The 19863-nt window shown below is 43.2% G+C and overlaps 1 protein-coding gene across 2 annotated transcripts in view; it reads left to right on the forward strand.

Annotated features, from left to right (window-relative positions):
• The window catches only part of EHBP1 (EH domain binding protein 1), a 347196-nt gene that overhangs the window by 111731 nt on the left and 215602 nt on the right, over window positions 1–19863 (forward strand). For both annotated transcript variants that reach the window (XM_066638694.1, XM_066638607.1), the window contains exon 6: window positions 16623–16804. In XM_066638694.1, coding sequence (XP_066494791.1) covers window positions 16623–16804 — 182 coding nt within the window. The remainder of the gene's footprint in view (window positions 1–16622; window positions 16805–19863) is intronic.

Here is a 19863-nt window from a genome sequence, read left to right on the forward strand (position 1 = left end):
AACTCTAACAACTGTACATTCAAATGGATCAATAGTGTTAAAATAAAATTGTGCCATGGCACCAGTTAACAGAATTTATATTGGGCAGGGGAGGACATTTTGAGCAACCTCATATATGGTTAACATGCTTTTGAATTTCATGGGGAGCTTGCAACATTCACCTAGAAGTCTTAAGTGAAAATGTTGAAGTTATATAAAATAACTTTCCAATGCTTTCACCCATAATGAACAATACCAGTTATTATATATGCTGGATTTTTTCTTTATTTTTTCTAAAGTTTAATTAAACAAAGTACAAACATAACTTGCATTATTTTTACAAAAAATTAAAAAAAACCCCTTACTTTAATTGCACATGGGTGAACATGACAGAACAACAGTAATCTCAGTAGTACACAAACAATGCCCGGTTCTCTATAAATTTGTAAGGTGACAGCCTTCTCTGGCTCAGCTGTACCTAGTACAATTTTTATTATCTGTGCTTCTTGCCAAGATCCGGTGAGACACTTTTTGAGTTGTAAAACATTCCTAATTAACAGCCACATTCATTCTTTCAGCACATAACAAATGCCTTGCAAATTCTGTTGGAATTCCCCCACCTTTCACCTTATAAAATGCTAAAAACAATTGTCATCGGATCCCATGGAAGTTCACAAAGTGCAGTGTCTTTAACAGTGCAAACCTGTGCATATCTGCCTAGAAGTAAGTTCCAATGAAGTGAAACTTCATAAATCCTGGGAAGTTTTTATAGCATTGTGGCTAAAAGGCTGGGGATGTTCTCTCCCCTCCCTCCAGTATGGGCTTATCTGTGGATAGAACCCCAAATATGTATAAAATCTATTAAATTGGTTCATATCGTCAATTGTTAATGGAATGTTTGACTGTATGCAGATTGTTCTCTCTCAGTGCCGATTGCACCTATTGGGCTCATGAGAAAACTGTCATTGGCTTCCCTGGACCTCCCTATGACTTATAAGGCTTTTAAAATATCACTTTGATTTTCACAGAGAAACCAGAAGTAGCATTTTTTCCTGTATTTTTTTGTCATTTGGAGTCCGGCAGAGGCCGCGCGCTTCACCTCTGGAGGGCAGGGGATGCGTCCCAATTACCTGCAGTTTCAGTTGACAGTGGAGGGTACCAGAACGGAACCCCCGCTGATATCAGGGCATGCCTGTACTGTGTAAAATAACGTATCTTGGATTATTTGTCATATCTGTATGTATCAAGACTTTAGGAGATGAAATTAGCAAGTAAAAAAGAACAAAGTTACAGGAGGTTGCGAGAGTAAAAGGCACTTTTTGAGACCACCGAGCAGCAGAGACTGGGCACCCGCCCCGCGCTAGCCCTGCGCTAGCCCAGCACCAGCCAGCACTGGTAGCCCAGTGGTGAGGCTTGCAAACGTGCCTTATGGTATGTTTGTGATTGTGCGTGCCGGCACAAAACTGCAGCATGGAGCCTAGGATTGGGCTGTGAGTGGCTTTGGGTCACTGGGGGATTTTGGTCCAGCCAGTGGAGAACCCTGAGTTGTGCTTAGGGATATGTTCCTCTCTCTCTCTAAGCTGAGGTTGGTTCCACATCCACGTCTTTCTGTAATTCTGTCCTGCTTCATTGCTGACAATAGCATCTGGATATTATGAATATTTTTAATAAGTGAAAGGGCTCACTAATTTTATGCTCCTGGCACAGATTAATGTGTACATATCCTGCTGCAATAATGAGTTGGAGTTGTGTGGGCACGTATAGTTTATCAGTCATTGCTATTAACTTACTCTTGTGTAACATGCCACATTCTAAATGATGAGTGGTTCCTAAATTACTGTAGTTTTTTTCTTGCTGGCCGCAAATAAAACACTATAGAATTACATTTTATTTTTTAAGGAAAAATCAGGTGCAATTACAACATTAGCTAAGTAGAACTGGAGAAAATAGAACAACAGGTCTTATTTTGATATCTGGGGGATTCAGTTATGGAATCCCCTGCAGATACTGAAATCCATGGACACTAGAGTCCCTATTTAAAGGTCTTTAATTACAAAAATATTGTGCAAAAATCAGCAAAACCTCTCAGGGCTAAAGATAACTCTGAAGACCCGCTTCTGGGTCTCCCAGCATTGTATAGTATAGTGCTATACCACATTCAGCCGCTAGATGGGGCTAAAAGTAATGGAATAATTTAATTTCATTACATCCAGCCTCATCTAGTGGCTAAATGTGGTATACCTCAACTATATGATGCTGGGAGGCCCTTAAATGGCTCTTTCAAAGCTATTTTTAGCCTGGAAAGGTTTGAAAATTGTGCTTTTTTGCTCCTGAAGGTAGGAAACCCGATTTTTGCATACTTTTTTTGTACTGAAAGGACACTTAGACCTGAATCCCAACATCCGTGATGAGTCAAATCCTTGAAGGCCAGATCCACAGATGCTGGGGTCCCACTGCACAAGCAAAGTATTTTTTATGGGATTGTTGACCCAAACAGATTTGGACATGGTGCCAACATTGCATGAACACTGGCATGACTTCCCCTCATATCCTAAGCCCTCCAAGCAATGCTGCACCAGCACAATCCTTCCAGTACTGCTGGTACAGACTTTGTAATAAAGCAGCTTTGCATTGCAGTCTTAGCAATGCTGACAGTGCCTATGGAAAGCCCAACACAGTCAGCCACCCACAGAGCAGCCGCCTGACATCAGTGCATCATTGACCCAACATCAGCACGGCATCCATGTGTCACTGGTGTGATGTCTAAGGCGCCAGTCATTGCATCCACCCAGCCCCAATGGCTGCAGCCAGAACATTACTGCCAGGGTGAACAGACCAGGGGGTAGGACAGGTGCAGGTCCAGTGTGAATACTGGGTTATATCCCTCTGCCAGCCACTGGAATGAGAAGCGCACCACACACAGACACCCATCATGATGAAAGATTTCCCCACTAACCTTTCCATGAGCAGCAGCGGCATCCGCAAAAAAGGGCAAAAGCAAAGGGCTGTGAGGAACCCCAGCACACAGGGTACAAGTACCTGTATCCCAACAGCATAAGCACACACATCCATAGAGAACCATTTTAACCATAGCAAAGCGAGGGTAGAAAGAAAGCTCCCTCAGAAGAGGGCAGACATGTGCAACAAACATACATGTTTCCCCATGGCAAGGGTTTGAGTCCCTGTGGGCAGTATTCCCTCTAAGAGGTCTGTGCTGCTGTATGGACCCCTTTGTTTCCAGGAGCATGGAGATGACATCACATGTTGTTGTCAAACTGTAGGGAACTCCAAGCTGTACAGAGCTTAGCTTCCCAGTGCTTCAAGATGCATGGCTTAAAGGGAACAGTGCCTGTGGGGCATTCACCACCAGAAATTGACAAGGGGAACAAATGCCCTGGCCACCAAGCCTACGGAGCAGTGGCTCTAGCCTTGCCCCCCTGCCACCCATTTTTTCTTTTTTTTAAGAGAAAGAAGCCAATAGTTTTACCAGCTTCTTTTCCTTTGAAAAAAAAAAAATCCTGATGAAGGAAGGGATGGCCTAGAATCACATCTAGAATGGCTGTGAGTTGCAGCCATTCAGGGCGCGATTCTGTGCTGCTCTGGGCTGCGTCTTTCCTCTCCTCTGAGGAAAGGAAAGACGCGAGTCAGAGTGGCATTATGCCAGGAGTTGCAGCTACTCACAGCGCAGTTCCTCGACACTCTGGCAGATCCTCCATCCTGCAGTTTCATCATGTGCACATGTGAAAGTGTAACACAGAGAGGTAGAGAGAGAAGCTACTGAGCACTCTGCCAGGAAGCTCTTCACTGTGCTTTTGCAGAATGATGGATGCACATTCCCCTGGCAGCAAGGCCCAATAGAATTGAGCTGTTAGAAGCTGAACATAAGCACAGAAGTCAATATTTTCAAGGGGCTACTCCTCTTTGCACCTCTTTACCTCCATCTCAAATTATCTTGCAACAAGCTGAGTTGGTATTGTTGCTTCAAGAATTTTATGGCATTTCTCCTACTCTTTTATCATTCAGAACTTGAATATTTCTGCTGTGTGTCACATTTTTTAAACATTAGCTTCTCCATTCATATGCATCATCATTTAATAAACGTTCTGGGTATCTTGAGCCATGATTTTATTTTTAAGCACCTTTACAGCACAGATTGTGCAACTTGCATTTGGCCCTCCAAATCTTCCATCCAACTGTCTAAATTATTTTAACTGACATAGTTTCTAATTTACTCTCTCCAGTTGAGAGAGCTTCCTGTAGCTTGTCTATTTTAGCATTTAATTGCTCTATACTTTCACAAATTAGATTCTGTAGTGATCCATTTTGCTCTGCTGGTGAAGCAGTGATCTCTTCAGCATAGCCTAAGCAGTATGGAACTTGTGATGTAGCTTTAGAGACCGTAATACAGGAACTTCTGGACTTGTTTCACTTTGGAGTGCTTCTAACTAATGAAAAATGGTATTGCTAGTATTTTATGAGTGATAGGCAAATTAACTTAAAAATACTGTCCTTTTTTTTCCTTTGTCATATTGTTTGGGCTGGGGGCAAGGGAAGAAAGGAAGATCAAAAAATGACTGTATTGAAAGGAGCTCAAGTTCACATTGTTATGTGGTGTTTTAATTGCAATACATATGAAATGGAACTTCTGTTAGAATGGCAGAAGTCGGGGGGGCGCCATGTGTATCAAGTACCACTGGTGGTATGCATACAATTGGTTAAGAAATACTAAATATTACTGAAACATGGAAAACTCTGGCAGCATCTTGTTTTTCCAGGGGGTGTCATAGTTGACGCACGTATATAGCATAACTAGTAAAAGGTGCTTTGAGCCATTGATAATATCTGGGCATTCATGAGTCCGATGTAAACAGCCAGTAAGAAAACCTGGCAACAGATAACAAAGAGGGGTGAGGCTTCTCCTCCTTTGAATTAGAGATGCAACATGTCTCTTCTTCTCCACAACTAGAAACAATTTCTAATTTGCAATTAGGGCTGTACCGATGTTTATTAATAAACTCTTGTTCATGATGTATGTTCAAAATAATTGATGTGTTACAACGTTGTACTTAAAAAAAAAACCAAGAAAAGAGGAATGTAACCTGGTTGGATTTCCCTTTCATTGTCTTATAGACCAGTGTTTCTCAAACTGTGGGTCAAGACCTACTAAGTGGGTCACAAGTCAGTTTCAGGTGGGTCCTCATTCATTTCAATATTTTATTTTTAATATATTAGACTAGATGCTACCATGGTATGCGACTGCATTTGGGAAAATGTTACACTTCTGTAGTTTTAATAAGCTATTATGTTTATGCTTTTAACAATGATAGTAAATGGGACTTACTCCTGCGTAAGTGTGAGTAAGATTGCAGCCTAGGATGGTTAAAAATTTTCCTGCTTGATGATGTCACTTCCAGTCATGACATCGCTTCCAGTGGATCCTGACAGATTCTCATTATAAAAAGTGGGTCCCAGAGCTAAATGTGTGAGAACCATTGTTGTAGACTCTAAACATCAGCAAGTTGTTTTCAGCAAACTTGGAGGCCATAGCTGGCAGATAAGTTGGTTTATACACTTTAAAAATACTCTAAAATTGCAGCACTTACAAAAAAAATTGTGAGTTAGTGACCTTGTAAATTGCTAGGTCTTCTAAAGCTAAAAACTTTGTTAGAAAACTGCTGTTTCACGTCCATTTTTTTTATTAGTATGAGAGCTTCTCTTGCAAAGGGAAAAAATGTCTGGAGATCCGCAAGTTGCAGGGTTTGGTCAAATTGCATTGAACAAAGTTCTGGTGTTTCATGAGCTTCATTTTATTCTAGAAATATGTGATATTCTTGAACAAATTCCTTTTTAAAGCTCCATGAGTTTTGAGAATTTCCAACTCCTTAGAAAAACCAAGATTGGTTCCATGTAGGAAGAACACATTTCAAATTTATTTCATGTACTCAATCTTTTGTCCCAGAGTATGAAAATATTGATCTACATTTAAAAAAAAAAAAATCTCCCAAAATGTTTCCTTCCATAGCCTAGTGCAGGGGTCTCCAAATTATGGCCCTCCTGACTAATGGCAGTGCACCATAAGTTGATGAGCCTGGGCCTTTCCCTGCAAGCTTTTCTAGAAATGGGTTTTGATTACACGAAAGTAACCGTAAAGCAGAGGTTGCTAGATATCGAATGGCAGGGTGGCACTGGTAGAACACCAAAGAGAAATACCAGCTACGTCATTGCCCTGGCTGCCTTTCTTTCATTTTTGGAAAGAGCCATTCTTCCTAATTAGATGGAGAGTACTTCCCTTGGCAATTGTGGAGGGGCTCTATAGAAAAATACCTATATCTGAGAGGGTTTTCCCTTGCAATACTAGAGAGGTTGAAATACTAGAACATGTTTTATTCTATTGACCATATTATGAATAAATTTGTTTAAAGTTATTCTCCCTTTCACTAGAAAGCTTCCTGGCTACTCTGATTTAGAGATTTTTAAAATGCTTCTTATGAACAGCAAACTGCAAACTACAGTTCGCAGTGCAAAGAGGACTCTGTAGCCCCCTCCCCAATACGCTCATTCTCTTTCTCCCCCCCCCCACATACACAGGCACAAACAGAGGGCGGGGGGCATCTTTACTCACCTTCTCCAGCAGCTAGCTGAGCCGGACCTTCTGCCCTGCATCCCCGCTACCTGGGGAGCCTATGGGAAGCCCTGCTGACCCCTCCGTCGCCCTTTGTGCTGCAGCCAAATGTAAGTTGCAGGGGCAGTGACAGTTACAGGCTAGACTGTCCCACCCCCCCACCCCCGCAACACACATATACAGGGCAGGGGCGCAGGGCACCTTCACTCACCCCAGCTGCAAGGGGGGCAGTTTAGCATGTGTGCGCCTGCGCCTTACATTTGGCTGCAGCACAAGGGGCAACTGAGGGGTCAGCAGGGCTTCCTAAAGGCTCCCCAGGCAGTGGGGCAGGAGGCCTGGCTGGGCCAGCTGGGGGCGAGGGAGCGGGGAGGCTCCTGGGTGGCTGGTGGGGCCCAGAGCTTTGGCGTGAAGATGGGTCCACCCTGGTTAGCAGGGGGAGGGCCCAGCCACAGCCACCATGCTCCCCATCCCATGTTTTCTGGGATGGGGGCACTTGTCCAGGCGGCCTGCGCAGGGGAGAGAGGAGTGGGGGAGGCTTCATGTGGGCGATGTTGATGGGCCACTGTTGCCCCTCCCCCGTAGCCTCCTGTGTGCTGTGCCCGGGCTTTGTTGTTGTCTGTGCATTGTTGCTCCCCCAGCCTGTAACCCCATGCACCTGCTACTCCCTGCACCCCCTTAGCTATGCTGCTGTCGCAGTGCAAGTTTTTTTTGCAGCTGCCTGTAAAATCCGCCAGGAAATCATACAAATTGAACAAGATTTTTAACATGTTCATAAAATCAACTTTTCTGTATTGTTTGCACAACATAGGGCGCAGTCCTAACCCCTTATGTAACACTGGCATAGCGTTGCCAATGGGACATGTGCAGCTTCCTGCAGTTGGGTGGTACTCACAGAGGCCACCTCAAAGAGAATGTTTGTTCCCTTACCTCAGAGTTGCATTGCCCTTATGTCAGTGCTGGAGAGCGCTGACATAAGGGGTTAGGATTGCGCCCATAGTAATTGTTGTTTTCTTCTTCGTTAGATTTTGATAGATTGTTAGATTTTATAACTTTTAAGAACTGTTGCTTTCTGTAAGGTTTTAAGAATTTAAGATAAGTTGTTGCGTGATTTGTGCTAGTCATTGACCATACCAATATACTGAGCTGAACAAACTGTGGCCCAAGGGCCACATCTGGCCTACCACAAGATTTTTGCCAGTTTGTAGCAGTTTATTCTTTTTATCAGAGCATTTACTAATGTCATGTCTCAGTTGAAGCCCAGCATTGCTTCTTTGTAATTGTCACATTTCTCTTTTGTTCAGAGTCGTATCATGCTGATTACCACAAAGTTCCAAGTAAAGCCTATTCATTCATTAAAATTTCATTCATTCATTTATAAAACTGTTTTTTTTGATCTGCAAAAATATGTAAAATATATGATATGGCCCTCATACTGAAAAGGTTTGGAGATCCCTGGCCTGGTGTGTAATCATACTACTACAAAATGAGATTGACAGGCCCTGTGAAAGAAAAGGGGGTTGTCCAACTCTGAATTTGCAGAAAAATTGCAAAAAAATCTTTTTAAAAATTAGTTCTGCTGTAATGTCCTTTCTTGTTTTGATAAGTTGGCAAGAGTGATTTATCTCAGGAGTTTCATTCTCAGGAGAACTGTTCAGGTGACAGTATGATACCATACCTATCCATCATGACTTTATTATGCTGCTTAGGGAGAGCTGGTGTTGAGTGAGGATGGGATATTGATTGGGTGTGAGAAGCAACAGCAGTGGGTGCTGGAAGAGACAAAAGTGGAAGAAGCAGAGATAATGGAGCAAGCAGAACTTTTTTCTATAAGTGCTGCTTGCTCCCCCACCCCCAACGCAATGTTTTTGAGGAGTCTTGGGAAGGAAGAAGTACTAGTTTCAGGAGAACAGAAAACAAAACCAAAAGATCTTCTGCCTGTTAGTGGCCCCAGGAAAACGGGAGAATGAAAAGCAGCTGAAATAGGACTCAAGAATTGTGGTCACCAGGATTATGTGGGGGCAACTTGGTCCAAGAGGAAAGAAGCAATTGACTGGATGCTTTTGAGTGGTGGCAGATTGCTAGAGAGGAAGGAGCCGTGAGAGAGAGGACTGCCAGAGGCACTGGGGAGTGAGCAGTATTAGGCAATGAAGAGCAGTGTGTATGTGGGGGGGGGGGTACATTGCTTTTGGCTAGATGCAACTGAGAGGTTATGTTCATTGTCTACTCTTGATCAAGCAGAACTGCCTCCTCATTTGTTATTTTAAGCATACTATGGATGAAACATGGTTATTCCTAACCCTCCCTTTCTTTGATTGTTTTGCCTAGTATATGGAAGCCTGGAGATGGCAAAGTAGGCAGCCAGCATACATGTATGTGCTCATAATGACATTTGATTATAGGTGATTTTGCACATTATGCAGAAGCCAGCCTGCATGGAGCAAAGCTGTAGCTAATCATGATTCCCTCTTAAGCATGGCTGAAAAATTCACATGTTCCCAAATCTCTTTTTGTAAGACTCAGCCTTTACTTTTTGTGTGTACACACAACACATGTGCGTGTAACAATATGATGTATAAAGCAGTTCTGTTTCAAAGAATTAAACCAAAGTAATTTTAATAGCAAACAAATGTTTGTTCTGTGTTGTCATTACATATGCTAATGCTGTTCTGGTTAGTAAATTATTTTTTAAATGTAGTTATGTATGCTGTTGCTGTAACCTTATGCATTGTGACAGGTTCAGTACCCTCTTTTCTCACATATTAGGTACAGCATTAAGAAGTGGAAGTGCAGATTTTCCCTGCCTACCACAGCAAAGTACCTGTGGTCAGTCTTGCATTTGGGAGGGAATGCTGCATTTACAATTAAACTTAGTGCTAATTTGGTCACTAACTCCTTCATTGAAATCGTTGGCTTGTGTAGAGAATTTTTGTTAAGCAATAAAGTTACTTGTGCTGTTATGAAACAATGAAACGCTTGATTTCACAAGAAAGATGAAAGAATTATGACAGTGAGCAGCTGCCTAATTATACAGACAACCAACTTGAATTGGCAATCCTCTGGCTTCTGGCTAGCAGTGCATGTGGTGGTTGCCAGTTAAATGGCTTTGCAGTACATCTCATCATTTTTTTTTAAAGACTGTGGGCGCAATCCTAACCCGCGCTGGAGCAGGCAAGCCAGGAGGCTTGCGCTGCATCCATCGCGGGATTGCAGCGAGCAGCGGCTCAGCCACGGGCAAGGGGAAGGTCTTCCCCTTACCCATGGGTAAGGGCTCCGAGCCCCTATGGGTCTCCTCGCACCTGCACCACCTCCAGAGGTGGTGCAAGTCCGAAGAGAGTGGAGCGACTTGAAGCTGCTCTGCTCGCCCCGGGAATGGGGGTTGGGATCCGGCATAACTGCCGGGTCCCAGCCACGCCTGCGGCTCCCCGCACGCCTGCCCTGGACCCGCCCTCCCCCCGCCCAGTAACGCCCTCTCCCACCCCCTCCCCATGCCCCCCACGCCTACCTTTGCTGCTTATGTTGGCGCACTCGTGCTGACACAAGCGGCAGCACAGGAGCTGCGGCGGAGGCTTCTGCCTCAGTCCATGCGTTGGCGCATCTGAATGCGCCAGCACAGCTCCCGCATAAGGAGGCGCAAACATGTTTTACGGCACGTTTGCGACCCTCCAGGGCCACCTATACTAGCATAACTGCCGGTTAGGATTGCGCCCTGTGTTGTTTAAAGGTCCAGGAGAGACAGAAGTTTCTCTTTGTAGAAATGAGGGATTGTTGGAGTATGTATTTACCCCAGAGTTTTAGGCATGCAGTATAATTGATATTTATGGGTGAGCATAAGGTCTTGCCTGCTCATCTGATGCTCAGTCCACTGCATCACATCAGCTTTCCTTTTTAGATCCTAAAATAAACCCCTGTGAGAAAGATGAGTCCCTCTGAGAGCATAATAGTATTCTGTGCCACTGTGTTATTTACTACCACACAAGTACAACTGTAACTTTCTAAGTTGTGCCAAGTTGTCAAAATGCTGTCTGTAATATTGAAGAGTGTTGATTGGTAACTAAGGTGTGCCCTCTGTTGTTTTTAAGGTAACTTTTTATGCTGCATTAGTTCCATATTTAAGCAGTGGAATAGTTTGTATTTAGTCAAGCCTGCCCACAGATGCAGAGTATGTTGCCAAGTAACTGAACTGCAAGAAGAGAGAGTATAGTTTCTGTTTTATATTTGGAGTAGAGATGCTGATATACTTTTCCAAGCTTGGTTTCATAGCAGGGGCAGTGCAACCTGGGGCATTACCCACCCCACTCCCCATGCTGCAGCACTGTAGAAAAGAAAGACCCTTTACTGTGCTTCTTGCCCAGTTTTGTCAAACCCAGAGATGAAAGGTGTCTGGTTTTATTTAGGGGCATGGCAAGCACTGTCCCTTTAAATAAAGGCAAAAGTACTTTAAGGAAACTGTACGGGGGGGGCAAAGTTAGGAGTGGGGGTGATCCACTTCTCACTCAAGTGAGCGAGAAGCAGATTATTGCAGCATCCATCAGTTGTGGACTAGAGGTGAACTGAAGCACCCCCCAAATCATAAATACCCCTTATGCCCTTCACAGTCCGTTGCCCATGCATTATACTTCATGTCACCTCGTGATTGGACCATCAGTGTTTTATTCAAACTCTTTAGCACCAGGTTGCACTTTTTAGAATGACAATCTGTTGGGACCCAGCAGAAGTGATGTCATTAACCTAGAAGTGATGTCATGGCCAGAAGGGACATCATCGGTTTAGGTTTCAGACCTAAGCCACAATCAGCCAAAGATCGCATTACACTGCACGCTTGTGCTGTTATCTTGCATAGCTTGGAATCCAAACATTCCATCTCAGAAGTCGAAGCAGAATATAGACTTTGATCCTTCTACAAACACAGTCTTTTCCCTTTCCCGCGTCCCAGCTTCCATCTTATTCAGGGCAAAGCACCATGCCTCTCCCACCGGGATCCCACCTTGCCCAGTAGCTCTGTACCCTATATTTTCAGCTCTTTTTTTCAGCGCCAGCTGACACACCTGAAATTGGCTTGCAACCTAACTAGTAGGTGCGGATTCACAGTTTGCGAAAGGCTGTTTTAGAGAAAAATCTCCCCAGGCCTCAGATCACCCTCTGGACATGGCCAGAGCACAGCTCCAGTTGCCTTTGGAGAGCGCAGGGTGTGTGCAAGGGGGGGGCCAGGATTGCACAGGTTCTGGGGTCCTGTAACCCCCCTCAGCTACACTACTGCTACCAGCTATCAGTGGGTTATTCTCTTTTGGTTCTCATGAGCAGAGGGGACCTGAGGCAGCTGCCTCTTATCTGATGGAAGCACCATGGTGTGAAGTCTAGCGGTCCAAAGTGTCAACTGGATGGTTGCTAGAGAACTGTGGATAACTATAAGCAGGGAAGATCATAGTCAGGGCGACAAGTAATCAGCAAACTATAAATTGGACACTTGAGAGTCCAGCTGTGCATTTTCCTGGCCATTGTTGCAGAGGGACATTCTGCTCAACTGGCCTATGACATCCTTTCATGGTGAGCTATGGTTAGGTATCCTTTCTCCATCTGTGGCAGCTGTTGAATTAAAGCTCATTAACAGCTCCATCTGTGGGAGCTGTTGAATTAAAGGCATGGTGGCTGGAAGGTCGCACACTTAGCTGAGCGATGCACTGGAACCAAAGGGAGTTCATGTAGCTAAGAAGACATGGGAATTCGAAAGACTGGGTGGTTTGGCCAAGGGGCTAACAGTGATCGCTAGAGAAGCACCTGTTGCCCCGCTACAGGTGGGACATGATCAGGGGACAGAATGGCATGCTGAGTACCTTAATTTTTTTTGCACGCCACTTTGGGCAAACGCACCATAGGTTCACCACCTCATCCTAGGTGTAAATGAAATAACTAAATACCAACTGACTTGGAACAGCTTGAATTTTATGAAAATATCTGTGAATATCGCAGACCCTTGGGAAGGACCTGACATTCAACAGGCTGAATCCAGCGACCAACATCTGGTGAGCTGTAATAGTACATGAAGGAAATATATATGCATAATGAACTTACCAGCCTGCTTACAAGGTACCAAAATAAAATGATGATTATTCTTGTAAGAGAGGTGGTTGTGCTTGTTGAAACTTTTTCACTTGGCACTCCTTTGGAATACTGATGATAAGAATTGACAGTGAGCCAGCTTGCTTAAGAAATGGTTGGGACCAGAAGAGGCCCTGTTGTTACCAAAAAGGGGTTTTGTTTAGGGGAATTAGTATACTACCCGTTTTGGAACTTCAGGATTGCAGGCTAGATAACAAGACAGAGTAATGCAGAGAAATTCCCTTTTTTGTTTAAGGAGGAGACTGAGAGAAAGATAACTTTTTCATACAAGATTAGATTTTTATTACAAAAGCACAGAGGAAAACATAATGCACATTTCTTGGTTCTAGTACTTGAAAAGTGTACCTAGCTTATGGTGGTTGCATGTGACATGTATTTGGTGCATCCGAGGAAATTAGGAAAAGGGAAATTTGTAGCGAAGGATTTTAGGGGTTCCTGGTCTGCTAAACCCCATTGCTAACTAAAGATGGGGAGAGAAGGGGAGAAATAAGTGGGAAAGAAAGAAGGGAAAGAGTTCCAGATGCATATAGTTACCTGTCCTGAAAAGCAGTTGGATGGGGGATGGAGAGTCTTATGGAGGACCCTCACAACACAGATGTGTTGTGTCCTTGGAGGGGGGGAGCCCAGAGAGAGCGAGCATGAGGCGAAGCCCTCTCTTAAAAAAGGATTTTTTTTGTGACTGAGATGGGCTGGGCGCTGAGCTGGGGGAAAACTGCGACCTACGAGGGTGTTTGGGGTCAGGATGTCGCTTATCAGCGAAATTCAATGTGTCTAATGGTTGGCTTCCTAGCTAGGGGAACTTACACAATAAGCAGTGATTGAGTTAAACAATACAACAATAGGAGACACTTAAGCAACGATTTGCTCTTCCAGACTTGTTCCTGGAGAGATGGATGTTGTAACCATGGGCTTGACCAGGTTTTTTTTGGAAATTTGGCCTGTGTGAGAGGTTTTTGGCCTACATGATATTGATATAAAATCACAACTAAAAAGGCAAAAGGGGATTTTCATGTAACACTGTGTTCAGGCAGGGCAGGGCAAGGCAACAGATGTTGGAATATAATGAAAGCTGCAAAATGTTTAATTTGATTCTCTTTACCAGCATAGGAGTGGGGTACCATTTGTGACTTGGGTATCAAAATATCTCCAATTAGCAGGGATGGGAAAATTCCAGCATGGCTTGACTCGAGTAGAGTCTAGAGTCACAACCCCACTGTGACTCAATTCGAAAATGAGTCATAACAGGGGCACTTACTGAGTTGCCCTTTCGTGACTATAAAGGATTCAAGTAGAATCACCCCCTTTAAAAAACCCTCTGTGAAAAAAACAGGGCTGCTGCTGGTCTGTGTGTGTGTGTGTGTGTGTGTGTGTGTGTTGGAGTTCATTTTAAACACTCCCCTGATGTCCCTGTCCATCTGTAAACAGGGTGGAAGGGGAGGAACTGTGAGAGAGCAGGGACAGAAGCAACAAGAGAGAGGAGGGTCATGTGCAGCAGCTGCAAGGCTTACCAGGATAACCCAATCCTTGGTAGCTCTACTCAGAATAAGTCGCACTGCAGCCAATTATTCAATTAGGTTTCCTCTTCCCCATCAGCCATGTGGTGGAAAGCATCATGGCTATGAACATCCTTCCCCCCTTCCCTGGGCTTCTGCAGCCAATTGTAAGGCAAAAACCCCTTTGTCTCCTCCTTGTGCCCTACCTCAGCCAAAGAAAGTATCAAAATGCCCAATGATAATTGGTTCCTTCCTTTCTATCAGAGATGGGCAAAAGGACTCGCTTCCACCTCCCACCCTATGCAAAACATTAAACCTTCCCTGCCTCCCGACTGGAACTTTCCTCTTGCTCATCTGGTCTGAATGATGACCCCATGAGGTTTCTCACTCTGTAAAAAATAGTTAGCAAGCACATCCAGACACAGGCAAACTCAAGTTTGCACACGTGGGGATGTCAGGGGGCCCTTGACTCAAGTGTTTTTACACTGGAACTTTCCTCCTGCATGCCTGGTCTAAATGATAGCCCATGAGATTTCTCTGCAAAAACAGTTAGCAAGCACATCCAGGCACAGGCAGACTCAAGACTGCACATGTGGGGGTGTCGGAGGCCCTTGACTCAAGTGCTTTTATGAGTCACATGTGACTCAAAAGTCCATGAGTCAACAAAAAACGCACATTTTTGCGACTCGAGGCTGAGTCACCTGACTTGAGTTCCCATTCCTGCCACCTGGGTCAACTAAGTTATCACAAATAAACCCAAACCAGTTCCGTTTTAGTTGCTTTGAAGACTCTGCTGGGAAGCTGTTGTTCTTTAACAGAGGAAAAACTTCTCAAAGCTTTCCTAGGGATCACCCATTTTCCTATGTTAAAGCAATGGCAAACTTGCGAGTCCACGCTTTTGTTTTACTTGATTAGAGGTGGGAAGTTTTATTAGGTATTGAGGGACACCTTAGTAAGCAATGTGTGGCCACAACATGTTCATACTGTTTTTAAAAAGGTTAATATTTTGTAACCATAAGAAATTAGATCTTTATTTGAAGGGGTAAAAAAAACAAAATTCTAGTAATTTCTGTCAAGCGTATCTTGAATTCTGTAAAGTCATTTTTGTCAAGAGTTCTGTCAAGTGACTGAAAAATATGTTTATAGAGAATGTTTAAGAAAGCTATTCCTGGTGTATCTTCCTTCCATCACTGATTCAATGTCCCTTCAGTACAAATAGCATTACTTCATAGTGGTATTCTAGCACTATTAAAAATGCGTACAATTCTACCAATCTGTGTTTATTTCAAACACTGGTATAGAATTAAAAGGAAGATGATTCTGACTGACCACCCCCAACAACTACCACCCCCATCTTATTCACCAGTTGGAAAGTATTGCCTAAATAGAAATAAGTTTTCTCTGTGGTTGCCATTTCCCTTGAATAACAACCACTAATTCAATCGGTACAGGAAAGCAGCTTTTCCTAAAGGTACTTGACATTTCTGCCCAGTAGAATGTCAGAATGTAATATGTCATCCCTGAAGAATACCTTGTTTAAAAAAAACCACCCTTATCTGTCAGATTATGCACAGTCATATTATACTGAACTATTAGTGCATATAGATACCTTTTATGAGTGAATTTCAAAAATGCACCAAACACTTGAGAAGGATTTAGGCCCTCTCAGAAGAAATACTTAAGAATATGCAAATACTCTTAACTGAATCAAGTTGAACAGATGCGACTATCACAAACAATGCCAGTTCTCTTTTCTCTGGCCTCTGCTGTCAGTCAGTGAAAAGATTGAGGCTGAAGGTTCTGACAGCTGAATAAAAAAGAAGTGCAATCAAGGTATTTTAATTTATTATAGTAATATGAATAGTCATAATATCTTATTGTGCTGGTCTTCAGACTAGCTACCTTCAGCTCTCTATTTGAATGCCAGATCCACTTTAGCATTGCTCTGAAAGTAACTGGTGAAAACTGTCATGCTTTGTGGTTTGTTTCCTAATAGCATTCACCTCCTCCACCATTTCAATTGTGTTGTTTTATAGCCTAATCGGTGTAAATAATTTTGTGTTAGTCAACAGTTCTGGCTGATATTTGATGTTCAATGCTAGTAGATTTTGAAGTGTTCTGCCTCAGCCAACGTAATTAGTTTTATACCCTGAATCAAAACGTGTGGGTGTGTAGGTGATATTTTTATATGAATACATTTATGCACAAGAAGGCAAAGTCTGAAGCCGCATGATATAGTAGGTTTTGCTGAACCTAAACAGTTCTGAATGTAGTTGTGCCTGGATAGGAGGTAACTGGGAACCCTGTTTATGATGCCTTTGAGTTTCCTGGAAGAGAAGTGATATCAATAAAATAAAATTGTATTATTTAACTGTATTATTTAATGGTGGGTGGTTTTTTCCCCCGTCAAGGAATCGCCTTCTGGACGCCGGAAAGCTCTCGCCACCAGCAATATTAACATGAAGCAATATGCAAGTCCCATGCCTACACAGACGGATGTCAAGTTAAAATTCAAACCTTTGTCTAAGAAAGTTGTATCTTCAACCCTGCAGTTCTCTTTATCATGTATTTTCCTGAGGGAAGGAAAAGCAACGTAAGTCTTGATAAGCTGATTATTTTTTTTCCTCTCGATTGCCGAATAGCTCTTTTTGAACACATTCACTGAATATAGTGGCAGGTGTTGAGAATATCCTTCTTGTTGTTTGAGTTGATTATGGCTTTTGACTCTGACTATATAGTCTCATACTCTCACTACAGAGAGTGCATATACAGTTGTAAATGGGAATGGGCTGTCCTTAGACAAACAGCTTTCAGCCTCTGCCCTCCGTTTGTAACAGAGATAATAATAGTGACATACATTACAGACTTGTAAGGATTATAGAGATAATATATATAAAGCACTATATTCAGCACTTCCCAACCTGTGATCTGTGGCTCCTCAGGGAGTCATGGAAACCACCAAGGGAGCCACTGAATCCTCACAAAAAACCAGCTGCCCTATGCAATGTATAGGATTATGGCTCTAATGGGGAGCCATGGCCAATGGCCTAATACAGTGTTATTCAAACTGTGAGGCACGGCTCTTTAGGGCAGCACCAGGAACTCAGAGGGGAGGCGTGGGATGTACTCTCGCAGCGATACAGTCACACCCCTGGGCAGAATATGAGCCCGTCTTCTGCCCGTCGTCCGCACTTTTTTTTTAAAGCAGAAGAAACGGGAGTTGCTCAGCTGCGAGAGTGGTTGCTGCCACCCCACCCTCTTCCAAGCATGGTTGGCTTGCAGTCCTTAACCCTCGATGATCCTTGTCTGGTTGGTTCCTAGTTCCCAGCCTGGGATCACTTCTCATCAAAGTGAAATCTCTCTTTTCAACCCCCTCCCTCTTCTACTCCCCCCTTTCGATCTCCAAACCTTCCCGCTTTCCTCCCCCTCCCCAAATAAAACGCTTCCTATTTTACCAGTCATCAGGTCTCTTAAAGTTGCTTCCATGCAGTTGGCAAAGGGGGGGGGGGAGAGACAAGCACACACTTTATTTGGCCAGGAGCAGAAAAAGGGTACTGTTTTTAAAGTGATTTATTCATCTTGTTGTTTGACTGAAGAGGAAAGGCTGTATTTTTAAAGTGATGAATCTTGCTATTTGAAGGGAATACTTATCGGCCATTGATGAAGTGATTGCCAGCCCAATCCTATCCACACTTTCCTGGGAGTAAGTCCATTTACTCTAATGGGACTTACTTCTGAGTAGACATGCATAGGCTTGAGCTGTGCATCTCCTAGTATAGAAGACAAATCAGCTTCCTAACCAAACCCTTATCAGCTCTGATATATTTTCATGGTCTATTTTTGTTTTCCCCACCAGCTGCTGGTAAAATTTAATTTCATTAAATTAATAAAGGGTTCAATCCTATCCAAGGAGAATGGGAGAAGTGACTAGTTGGATTGGGGTCCACAGGGGTGTGTGTGTGTAATGTTGGTCAGACTGGTTGTTCACAAAGTTCATCTGATAAAACAATTCTATTGGTATGCTTACAAAGTTTAAAAAAATGAGTCCTCCTGGACCAGACAAAATCTACCTACTCCAGCATCCTGTCTCCAGCAGTGATCAGCAGCTGATCATTTATAAAGCATGTATATTGCTGTGTATTAATAATATATTTTTAAGATCTGCATTTAATTAATGATATGATTAATATAATTAATATTAATATAGTGAATATATATTTAATATTATATTATAATAAATATACAGTGGTGCCTCGCAAGACGAATGCCTCGCACACCGAAAAACTCGCAAGACGAAAGCGTTTTTGCGATTTTTTCTGGTGACTCGCAAGACGAATTTTTCTATGCCGTGCTTCGCAAGACAAATTTTTTCTATGGCCGTGCTTTGCAAGACAAACTTTTAAAATTAAAAAGTTGAAGTTTTGTGCTTGAAATTTTTGAAATCCTCTGTACAGTATGTATGCTTTTAAAGAGCACTTAATAAACACTTTGTAAACCAAATTTGACTTTGTTCTGACTTTTTTTGCCCATAGGAATGCATTAATTAAATTTCAGTGCATTCCTAGGGGAAACCGCACTTCGCAAGACGAAATTTTTGCAATACGAAATGACTTGCAGAACAAATTAATTTCGTCTTGCGAGGCACCACTGTAATATTATAATATTATATTTAATATAGTTAATATAGTTAATATTTCTGGCCACTTCCTGTTTAATGATGTCACTTCCAGCCCTCAGGAACAAGATGGGGACTCATGGCCAACAGCCACGGGGGTCAAGGGAGCCACTGGCCGGAAAAGTTTTGAGTACCACTGGCCTAGTAGGTCAAGGGAGCCACCAGTTGAAAATGTTTGGGAACCATTGCACTAATGTATATAAGCACTAAGGAAAAGCCCTACATAAATCCTAATTCCTAATTACAGTCTTCTGCAAGCTCCTGCCACAAATGAGTGGCTTATAAGATGGGCAGCCCAATCCTGAGCTGAATACCTTAGCGCTGGGAAGTATAAGGCTGGAGGTCTCCTCAAGGTAAGGGGACTGAGATAAGATAAAGCTCCCCAGATAAAGCTCCAGCCTGCGCAATGGTGAAATCAGTGAAATGGTGACATCAGTGAAATCACTGGCGCAATTCCAAGAAGCCTTGTGCTGGGCTTTCAAGTCTGGGAGGAGGAATGGCTACAGTGTGTGCTGCTGCTGTCAACCCCTCCCAGGCCTGAACACCCTTTTGCCCTCCTCTAGCCTCTGCACTACCTGGCGGGCGCTTACTTGCTCTAAATGGATCTGCCACTGGTGGGGCAGCAGATGCCTTCCTGCCAGTGCTCCTTAAGTTCACTGTGCCACAGAATGCTTTATGGTGCTTTTGCAACACCCTTGGCCAGCACAGCAGCTGGTGCTGGGGGAGAGTAGGATTGTGCTAGCAGTGTGAAGGTCCTTGCTTTGGCACCAGATATAGCTGGTACTGATCTTTTTGGTGCATTTGGTGCAAAAAGATATTGATCTTTTTGGTGCATTCAACCTTTGGCATAATTGCTATGGTAGTCCTTTCTCCATCACTTCATGACATAACTTTGCCTCCAAAGTTAGAATTGGATTGTTTTTTTAATAGCCTGGGCTAATTATACTCAGGTGGAGAGTAGCTATAGATGATGTAAT

This window comes from Tiliqua scincoides, chromosome 1, assembly GCF_035046505.1.
Source record: "Tiliqua scincoides isolate rTilSci1 chromosome 1, rTilSci1.hap2, whole genome shotgun sequence".
Classification (NCBI taxonomy): Eukaryota; Metazoa; Chordata; class Lepidosauria; order Squamata; family Scincidae; genus Tiliqua; species Tiliqua scincoides.